General features: G+C 38.9%; 1 protein-coding gene across 5 annotated transcripts in view; it reads left to right on the top strand.

The window, feature by feature from the left end:
- LOC105430064 (atrial natriuretic peptide receptor 1) overlaps positions 1 to 10,964 on the top strand; it is a 65,968-nt gene that overhangs the window by 53,801 nt on the left and 1,203 nt on the right. For 2 of the 5 annotated variants that reach the window (XM_089082408.1, XM_089082413.1), the window contains exons 3-18: positions 4,954 to 5,119; positions 5,500 to 5,571; positions 6,025 to 6,304; positions 6,526 to 6,635; positions 6,757 to 6,945; positions 7,060 to 7,280; positions 7,548 to 7,787; positions 8,122 to 8,248; positions 8,330 to 8,538; positions 8,709 to 8,859; positions 9,020 to 9,179; positions 9,286 to 9,446; positions 9,529 to 9,695; positions 9,992 to 10,138; positions 10,219 to 10,411; positions 10,546 to 10,819. In XM_089082408.1, coding sequence (XP_088938534.1) covers positions 4,954 to 5,119; positions 5,500 to 5,571; positions 6,025 to 6,304; positions 6,526 to 6,635; positions 6,757 to 6,945; positions 7,060 to 7,280; positions 7,548 to 7,787; positions 8,122 to 8,248; positions 8,330 to 8,538; positions 8,709 to 8,859; positions 9,020 to 9,179; positions 9,286 to 9,446; positions 9,529 to 9,695; positions 9,992 to 10,138; positions 10,219 to 10,411; positions 10,546 to 10,819 — 2,867 coding nt within the window. Of the gene's footprint in view, positions 1 to 979; positions 1,196 to 2,425; positions 2,595 to 4,953; positions 5,120 to 5,499; positions 5,572 to 6,024; positions 6,305 to 6,525; positions 6,636 to 6,756; positions 6,946 to 7,059; positions 7,281 to 7,547; positions 7,788 to 8,121; positions 8,249 to 8,329; positions 8,539 to 8,708; positions 8,860 to 9,019; positions 9,180 to 9,285; positions 9,447 to 9,528; positions 9,696 to 9,991; positions 10,139 to 10,218; positions 10,412 to 10,531; positions 10,820 to 10,964 lie in introns of those variants that run through there. The other 3 variants (XM_011643397.3, XM_089082420.1, XM_089082403.1) reach the window with 3 other exon arrangements.

The following is a 10,964-nucleotide window of genomic DNA, read 5'->3' as shown; positions in this document are numbered from 1 at the left end:
ATTATTACGAGGTCGTAATTAAAATTATGAGATAATCATAATTTTATACCTGAAAAATTTCACATACCTTTCCTTTATCACCTACTGCTTTACAACTAATAGTCTTATCTTATTTCTGAGATTTTCTCCTGGCGACAAGAGATCCAGAAGAACATTGTGGACATATCTAAATCAATCCGGTTATAAGTTTACGTTACCCTTACCATCGGACACGCTGTAGAATTTCGCGTGCTTGCTACACCCAGCAGAATCACCACTACATCCTGAAAATCCCTCGGGGTCTAACGCAGCGCGGTGCCACAATGCACTTCATTCTGCTGAAAGGCTCGTCCAGGGCTGCACTACATCGAATCGATGCACTTTCAACGTGAATTCGCGTCTTAGATTTCCCAGGCATGCGTGCTTGTACAGGATGCTTCAGATCCACCGTGTTGCCCCTGATGTATAAATCGTACACGATTGTACTTTGACTTGAAAAATCGAACCTTCGATTTGAAGAAACCATAAACGACAGATAATTCACTTGTAATCTGTGACATCCCGCATACAATCGATACAATTGCCATCAAGAATTGAAATTCGAGCTTTGCTCGGATCTGCTACATATTTATTTGCGGAAATTGACACGAGATCCTCTTTCTCATATTATATATTAGTAAAACGGAAAACGAAACGGGAAGAAGCTGAAAGGAATTTTTCTTTTGTTGAGAAGAGATAGGCGTTATGATCTCTCTGTACAAACAAATTTACCCCCTAAAAAGCATCGGGAACGGAATCCAAGAATCATGAAAAATTATTTATTTTCCGCGTTTACAAAGCATAATGTCCATGTCGTTATTTTTTTTTTTTCGTCTTTTTTTCCACTCGCAGGTATCTCCAAGGGGCGCGTTGGATTGCGCGTTGCCACGGCTCCGTGGGACTGTATCAACCCCTATATAAGGCTGAATCCTTCCCCGCGAAAGTTTAGACGTGGCTCAGCGGGCGGTCCGACGCGTGATCGTTCCCTTTTCCGTTTCCTTTTTTTATTTTCAACGCGACACACGAACCCATCGCAAACCGTGTGCAGATCATCCCCGCGATAATATTCTCGCGATTCAGCACCTTTCTTTCATCGTTATGTTTACAAAAACGAGGTTGTTCGCGCTGTCGATCGTTGTTGTTTCGCAAGTGTCGTGGCTCGTGAGTGTACCGCGTGGTAAGACGTTTCATTCATTCACGAAAATGTTTTTCGTTGTGTACCTCATTGTTGCGCAAAGCGCAAAGCGCCCCGCAAGAACCCATAATTTTGTTGAATAAAATTAAACTAATTTCTGCTGTGTTAATTCAATTTCGTATTTAACAGTGAGATGTCTCTCACTTGATGCATATCATTTTTTTGTATTTTATTAATAATATTATTATTAATATTCTATATATACATTTCATTGTTGTGATATATTGTAATATGTTGTGAGATTGATGTGAGAAAGAAAAGAAAAAGCTTATTTTTTAAAAGATAATTATTTTAAATTATTTGAGATGTATTCTCATGAATATAAAACAAATTATTTAGTATTTCGTTACATTCGTAGAAATATACATTTCGCTGGTGAGATTTTATTTTTTAAGTAATATTCACGTCGACTCTCCTTTAAAGTTTTATGAATTTCAGTTTTATAAGTAACAAGAAATTTCAACGTGTGGCTTAGTTCTCTGTTGTGTACTTAATAAATACAATTGTTTTGTGTGACTCTATTGATCTTCTTTTTTAATCTTCATTTTTATCTCGATGGTGAGAATAAGCTCATTGGGTATGCATGGCTTATAGTTCATATTCTACGTCCCCTTTCGCTTTTCTAATGCTCTGTGTAATCGCGCGTATGAATAAAACGGATGTATTTTCTATGTGATTTCTTCAACGAATAGCGACACGTCAATGGCATTTCTTCTGCGTAGTCGCGCAAATTAACAATTTTCAATTTCCATTTCAATTTTCCATTTAAAAAAAAAAAATTCAAATTTTAAAGTTCTTCCAGCACCTTCCGCGATCTTTTAAAATTAGAGAGCTCCATTATTTATTTTAATTTACTATAAAATAATCTACCTAAAATAATTTAAATTACGCTTGTAAATAGCGTTTAATGGAGAGCTAACATTTTATTTAAGAAATATAACATTTTATTATATAACATTTATTATATAACATTTTATTATATAACATTTTATTTCAAGAAATATCGTGAAATATATTTACGAACAATCTTTAAAGATGATCGCATGAATTTACCATAAAGATAAGCGTTTCGTTATCGGCTTCATTCGTTCTCAGTTTAAAGTCCGCGTTTGAACGGCGTCGCTTTTAATTAAGCATTCATGTGTCGATGTCACTTGTTGATGTCCACATTCGCATCCACATTGAACTTATGTCCTTTGATCCACTTCGCAGCGGATTACGGAAATTCTCTGCGGGTGTATAACGTGGGCGTTCTTATGGCATCCCATCTCGACAGCCCGTTTGATCTTGAGCGATGTGGCCCGGCGGTCGATCTGGCTTTGGCAGAAGTAAACGATTTCTTGAGTGTTCACAACGTGCAGCTGCGCAAAGTTCAAGGAAGGTATACAATAACTTCGTACTCGATGTTATTGCCAATGTCCGAAAGACGGGTTGGTCGTCCATCATTCTGAACTCACTTCATCAATGCTATCAATCAACCGAGAACGACGGGGGGAAGACAATTATTAAATTCCTCCATGGAGCAATTTCCAAATCACAAACGTCTGATCTCCTCAATGCACGGTAACGAAAACCATGCATCGGATGAAAGACGTATAACGGGTGTCTCATCCCCGTAATTCTCCCTCCCTCTAATGGACCGGCCATGCGTGCTCCTGTCATTTTCATTTGAATACATGATTTTTTTTTTACTTTCTATCGTTTTGGTCATTGACATCGGGAAAAAGAACGTCGAAATAGAATCCGAAAATAAAGGGCGTTATAAATAATTTCAGATCACTCCTGAAGACAATAGCGCATAATGACACGCGCGGGGCACAAAAAATATTTTACTTTTAATAAATAGAAAAAAACGTCGTTAGAAACGTTTCTTTTTTATATCTCTTTCGTGACACGTGGCTTTTGAACACACTCGCGTTATTTCTCATTTCAGAGCCGCGTTACGTTTTGTACGATTCGTTTCGCTGCTCACGTGCACCCCTTTTGCGTCATTACATTGATACAATTGAACAGGCATTTGCACGGAAACGATGCGCTCGCGATATAGACCGTACGACCCTCTGGGAACCTAACGGAGAAAAAAATAAAACGGCGAATTATCCGCGAGCAAAAATTATTTGCGACATTCGATATATTGATCATCTCCATCTTTTCTCCTTATACGTCCGATGAGAAATGTATTCATATGCATACACCGGAGTATGTACTGCCGCACCTATGTCTACGTTATGTGGTGTAATATCATCTGTTGCACGAGGATTACACGTCGTTGTAATCACTATTTCAGTAACGGCACCGAAACCCCCGCGTCTTTATTACGGAATTAAGTGCGACGTAAAACACGTCGGTTTCTTCGATTAATTAATCTTGGACGAAAATAATAATGATGCACGGATAATTACATGTCCGTTAAGCGAAGATTACATGATTGTTGTAATCACTATTTCAGTAACAAGAAGACAGAACGAAATGTCGCGTTGTTTAACACGGCGTCTAATTAACCACGATAGCCGTTCCTCTCTAATGAATTAATTCCCGACGTTAATCCCCGATGAAGATCCCTCGTGGGCAATTCGCGAACTCGCATTTTCGGCGCGACATGATGACAACGAAATTTTGTTTCCGTTCGCAAACGAGGGATTACAATGATCGTCCTCTGTATCGTCGTAAACATTCGCGGGGAGGGGAAACGCGGCCGGGACGCGGCATTTCTGCGCGCCGCATACTTCGCCAACATTTTCAATTAGCGCAGATCGTTGGGAATCCAATCATTGGTCCATTCATCAGGTACAATTAATACGCTATTATCCCACGAGTCGCTCGCGCGAAGCGAATGCACCGTGATTATTGTTGCCATTCGTCGCTAATTGCACGTACGTCCCGTACGCGACGTATTCGCAACGGAATGCGCATTTCAACCCCTCAAGGACGCGGTTGGTCGCGTACGTGCGTCACGTGCAACTGCAGACGAGGGAAGAGAGGGAGGACACGTACCCTCTCACTGTACCCTCTCGCATCCACCCCCGGTAATCCAATCGTATTATGTTTGCGCTTTAATACATGATACATACAATCTATCACATGTCCGCTTTGCGCGTCTTCACAAATTGATATTAACTATGTAACACTGATATTGCCACGTCAATACAGAGCATTATATGTCTTTACATTTTACGGAGGTTGGATCGTTGTGGAACAAAGTTGCAAAATAAATATACGATTCTTGAATAATTAGATAAAAATATGAACGTTTCCGTATGCCTATGGAATAATTTTGCTAAAACATATAAAAATTTGAGCGAGAAATGGATCCAATTTAAAATACAGATCTAAAAATAATTGAATTATCAAAATAATTATGCAAGATACTCAAGTAAAATATCAAAAGTTTTTGTAATATTATCGCCACAATTAAACATGCTGTATAATTATTTTCATGGCACAACAAAATTAATTTTCAGATCTGTGTCTAACCAAATTTTTAAATATTTCAGAAAAATCATTCTTTTCGCGTATTTGGCTATATTTGACATTATTTTATATAAAAATTAAAAAAATATTAAAGTTATTAAATTTTTTACTTCTTTCTAAGGATCTTCAATTTTTTAACTTTGTTTGGTACAAAGATATTTTAAAAGACTTTTTGCATCAAATTAATCGCACATTTGGCAATAATTATTGTATTAATTTTAATTAATCTCAAGATTTGAGTCAATAGCTAATTTGCTCATATTTTTCAGTTATCCGACCTGCAGTGGGGCAAGAGCGCCCGGTTTGGCGGCGGACATGCATTTCCGGGACGACGTGATCGCATTCATCGGACCGGCCTGTGCCTTCGCCCTGGAACCAGTGGCACGTCTCGCGGCCTATTGGAACAGTCCAATTATCACTGGCATGGGTGACCAAGTAGGTCGCACTTACTTTCGCGTCAAAGGCATGCATATTAGCATCTGATTATCAGCCTCCTGCTGATTATCGTTTCGTCCGCGCGATTAACTTCCCATATATCTTGCATTTGCGTAATCCAACGTTTAATGTTAATATGAATCCCACAATCGATAATCCCTGAAGATCATCCCCTGGTAGAGACAGGGAGGGTAGTCGTTGCGCAATAGCTGTAAATCCGTATTGCGCTAAATTAAATTTACCCCTCACTTCGCATCCCCATTTTCTATAACGTTCCGTTTTGATGTCGTAACGCTTTGATATTAAGACGAATCGCCGTATTGTGTCAACGTTAATATTAAATTATGTGAAACGTAATTATCGCTTTCTTGCGAACCAAGCCTCCCTCGGAAGGCGAACTGTCAGTCACATCTGGTATCCTTGGAAGGATCCATAAATGGAAGAATGAAACGGTAAGAAGCTGCAAGAATCGTCTCGTAGAATCTTTTCCTTTTTCTTTTTGCTTCTCTAATTGCTGCAAGTTTATCATTGTTTATCATTTATAATAGTTGATGCTGTTCTTTGTTTGACGTTCTTTTTAAACCTAGAATCATTAATATCTTAATTAATGCGCTAATTACGACGGAGGTCTAGGAAAAAAATAAACGCATTCACATAATGTTACCTTACCTCCTCTCGTAAAACTCATTAAGCTCGGGATTATGACAACATATATCGCGAGTCTTTTATCATAATAATTATCATGACGTCCCGTCTAATTATTCGCAATATATGTCATAAATTATATTACGTGATTATTTTAACGAAAAATCATCTTAAAATAGAATCTAAAAATCTTTTTTATAGCGATCTCTTTACGAGAGCGAGTCTTATGCACTAATATCTCTCTCACCTTCTTCTCGAAGGGAATTTTTAAAGACAAAAGCAAGTACCCCACTTTAACAAGGATGTCGTACTGCCAGTGTCGATTGCGACTCGTCTTCGCCAGCGTGTTCAAGGAATTCGGTTGGTCCCACGTCGCCTTGATATTAGACAGATCGGACTTGTTCTCGTTGACGGTAGGAAAGAATCTGGAGTACGGTCTGCGTAAAGATGGCCTCTTGAAGTTCGTGAGGGAGTTGGATGGGAATTCCGAGGAGGAGTCGTACCATCTTTATCTACGCGACGCGAGTATGTACGCGAGAAGTGAGTGATCGTCCTTGTCTCATATTTGTGGAATGTCCCGAAAGATCTGACTTAAATTTTTCCAAGAGAAAGAAAAAAATTCGATCTTAGATATAGCTTTACGACTGTCGTTGAGGCGGATTTTTCAGGATGTTCCGCATGAAAATATTTTCCCGCAATGGCGAAAGTTGTAGACCGCTGCGATCTCAATTACGATTAAGATGAATGACAATTTTGAACAGTTGTGATACTCAGCGTTCGCGGAACACTAGTCAGGAAATTTATGCTGGCCGCCCACGAATTGGGAATGACGAGAGGGGACTGGGCTTTCCTCGACGTCGAGATATTTCACGTAAGGAGATATAAAACGTGAGAAAAGAATACCCCAAATCCCGTATAGATCAACCTGACAGCAAAACTATATCACAGATGACACTTTTCGATCAATCCTAAGGCGATAAAACGACTTTAAGGGTTCCTACTGGGGTGATCACGACTGGGAAGTCGGAGACGAAGACGATGCTAATGCCAGGAAGGCTTACGAGGCTCTGTTGAGGGTGTCTCTTCTTCAACCGACCAGCCCGCGATTCCAGGATTTTGCCGATAGTGTTAGGCAGCGTGCGCAATCCGATTATAATTACACGTTTTCGGAAGGCGAAGAAGTGAGCCAATTAAATTAATAATTTTATAATTTAAGACGCGAAGAATTCAGATGCAATTATCAATGAAGAAAATCGATTCGAGCGGATAACATGAATTTCTCATTTTTTTCGTAGGTGAATTTCTTTGTCGGAGCATTTTACGACGGTGTTTACTTGTTAGGGATTGCGCTGAACGAGACGCTGGCCGAGGGTGGCGATATCAGGGATGGCATATCTATAACAAGGAGAATGTGGGACCGAGACTTCATGGGTATCACTGGTCACGTCAGGATAGACGACAACGGAGATCGTGACGCGGATTACAGCATCCTTGATTTAGATCCCATTACTGGAAGGTCATTGAAAGTTTAAACAGTCCGCTGGACGTTTTATTGTCGACGAAGGGAGCTTTCAAATTGCGAATTCACGATTAGACGACTCGCAAATCAAAATTTTCTTCTAAATTAATTATAAAACTTTGTTTTCTTGCAAAATAGTTTCCTTCAATATTAGTAAAGAGAAAAATTCTGCAAAAAAAGAAATTAGATCGATAACACTGTAAAAATAAAATGCCACATAAATCGTTAAAAATAAATTGAGAAATACCGGCGTGTATTTTGCAGGTTCGAAGTAGTCGCTCATTATCTGGGATTAAGTCGAGAATATAATCCTATGACTGGCAAGAAGATTCACTGGCCGGGAGGAAGAGAGGGGCCTCCACCAGATATTCCAGAGTGCGGCTTTTTGGGGAACGATCCGGATTGCACCTCCAGGAGAGATGCTTACACGTTTGTAGCTTACACGGGCATAGCACTTGCCGTATTTCTGCTCGCTGCAATTACAGCCGCTTGTCTTTTGTACAGGTATGCTCGTCCTAGCATTCCTCATTTCCAAAATTCTTTACTTTCTCGTTTCCATAAGAGATATGAGAAGATTATTATCTGATCTTTTTTCCTTCCCTTCTTCCTGGCACATACTCATTAACTCGCTCCCTCCTTCCATTCCTCTCATTCCAAATCTTCCTTTCAATTTTTCTTTTATCGTTTCCTATCTAATCATATACCCCGAAGCATATCTACCTACCCCCAATATCCAGCTTATATAAAATATTTTTTTATATATAGGAAATATAAAATTATATTTAAATAAGAAATATGAAATTATTAATCGATATGTGAAAAAGATTCTCTTACCTAGACATTTGCGATTGTCCGCCGATCTCAATAACATGTCCTGGCGCGTAAGACCCGAGGAGCTGCTTCTGGAAGTCGGGAAACAGTTTTCGTCAAAGATAAATCTACATCAAGCGATGTCCGATGCGAACGTGAGCGATAGATTATGATTGATTATGATTGCAATCTGTAGAACGATAAAAGACTGTTATTTACTTTTTAATCGTTCGTAGAATTTCGGGTTAGAACAGAGGATACGTCGTGGTTCGCAAATCAGTTGCGAATCCTTACCACTCACGACGGTCTTCACTACGATCGGAATATACAAGGGTGAGAGAGTGGCCATCAAAAAAATTACAAAGAAAAAGGTGGTCGATGTCACGAAAAAATTGCTTTGGGAAATCAAACAAGTCAGAGACGTTACATCGGAAAACACCGTGAGGTATCTTTTAAAAAAACTTTTTTATCCGTATATTTTCTTTCATAAATAATAAGAGAATAATCATTCACGAGATTTCATTGATAGCGTTACAAAATTTTTTGCATAATGTGGTCGAGTTTTAAACTATTAGTTTCTTACTATTTTTATCAATAAATTTAATTGCTTAATAGATTTATCGGAGCTTGCCTCTGTTCTCCGTCGCCGACCGTCTTAATTCTTACCGAATATTGTCCTCGAGGATCATTGAAAGATGTCCTGGAAAACGAGGCGATCAAGCTGGATTGGAACTTTCGGATGTCCTTGATTCATGATATCGTCAAGGTAGAGACAGGTGCAGAAGTTGTGTTTCTCGTTAAGTTCTCGAGTAGTACTCAGAATATAACTTTACACTCAACAATTTTCGTAATCAACTGATACAACATTTATCACGCATTTAAGCGGGCGTAATATGAAGACGAGAAAAAAGTTTGTTTCCTTTCAGGGAATGTCTTATCTTCACGCCAGCGAAGTTTCCGCTCACGGAAAGTTACGATCGTGCAATTGCTTAATCGATGGTCGCTTCGTATTAAAAATCTCAGACTTCGGCCTCAAAACTCTTACCACGCCTTCCGACTTGATTATGGACGAGAGTTATTACATCAGTGAGTTTTCTAAAAAATACAATATCAAAATAAAAATAATATATCAAGTAATAATAATATATTATAGAAATAGGCATCAATATAATTATATTTTGTTTATCGGTAGAATTACTTTGGATTGCCCCGGAACTTCTACCATTAACGGTAACACCCGGAAGTGCCGCGACGCAGAAGGGTGATGTTTATAGTTTTGCGATTATTCTGGAGGAGATAGTAGTCCGCGGTGGTCCCTACGAGGTAGCCAGGACCTTTATGACGGCACAAGAAGTATGATCCGTTTGATTTCTGCTTTTTTGATTTTAATTTTAATGCGACCTCTTTATCATTCCTACGTATTTTCGCTGTGAAGATCGTAAATAGGGTATCAGCATCGGAGAATCCTCCCTTGAGGCCGGAAGTCGCGCCGAAAGACTGTCCACCGGATATACTATCGTTGATGGAAAAGTGCTGGCACGAAGTTCCAGATGAACGGCCTAGTTTCCATGCGATTCGCGGTACAATACGAGGAATTATGAAGTACATGAAATTCAATTTTCATCTTAAATCCTCCACAATAAATGCGATAGCATGTCCATCTCTAATGTTCATCTTTATCAATGTCTTAAATTGTAATCTCGTTTAATTTATTTTTTTTTTATTAATTTTAATTGATTTAATCAAATTCTTAAAATTAAAAAGAAATAAAAAATAAGTTAGATTAAAGCTTCGATTTTTCATATACTTATATCAAGTCTTGATCAAATTATACCATTGCGCTTAAATTGTAAATATCGATATCAAATATGATACCAAAAATAAAGTTTACCTTTCAGAGGATATTGCGAGAATTTAATGGACGATTTGCTACGACGAATGGAGCAGTACGCCAACAACTTGGAAGCACTCGTCGAAGAGAAGACGGAGCAGTTGAGCTTGGAGAAGCGTCGCAGTGAGGAATTGCTGTATCAAGTGCTACCGAGGTATCAAAATTGTTCACCGTCATTTTATCAAATTTTTCGGTTTTTTTTTCGTCCTTTCGTAATAGAGCGAATTTTTAAAGACAAGTCGCCGGTCAACTGATGGCTGGGGAGATGGTGCAACCGGAACAGTTCGAGTGTGTCACTATCTACTTCAGCGATATCGTTGGTTTCACGGCGCTGTGCGCGCAGAGCACGCCTATGGAAGTCGTGGATTTCCTGAATGATTTGTACAGTACCTTCGACAGTATTATCGGATTTTACGACGTTTACAAGGTAGTTAAATAATAATGAACTATACAAATAATTGATTTTAAAAAAAAAAAAAGAAACATCTTGAAATTTGACTCTAATAACGCAAAAAGAGTTTGAGAAAGAAAGCTACCTTGAAACTAGAGTATGATCCACAGGTGGAGACCATAGGAGATGCATATATGGTGGCGTCTGGCCTTCCGGAGAGGAACGGTGACGAACATGCGAGGGAAATTGGATTGATGGCTCTGGCGATATTGGACGCCGTCAGATCATTCACTATAATGCACAAGCAGAACACTCAATTGAGCGTGCGAATCGGCGTGCACAGTGGTCCGGTTTGCGCTGGGGTGGTGGGTCAGAGGATGCCGCACTATTGCCTCTTTGGCGACACCGTGAACACAGCGTCTCGAATGGAATCCTCCGGCCTTCGTAAGATAAATTTTAAAGTATATCAAACTGACAACTCTTTCAGAACAATCAAATATCTAGAATCAAATATTTAGAATCGTAAAAAATAGAAATTGAATAGAAATTTTGAAGAAGTTTCGATTTCACATAAAAATAAAAATTCAAA

The sequence above is a fragment of the Pogonomyrmex barbatus genome, unplaced genomic scaffold (assembly GCF_055798465.1).
Source record: "Pogonomyrmex barbatus isolate J1 unplaced genomic scaffold, ASM5579846v1 scaffold1, whole genome shotgun sequence".
NCBI lineage: Eukaryota > Metazoa > Arthropoda > Insecta > Hymenoptera > Formicidae > Pogonomyrmex > Pogonomyrmex barbatus.
The sequence above is the reverse complement of the archived record's forward strand: the minus strand, read 5'-3'. Positions and strand labels throughout refer to the sequence as shown.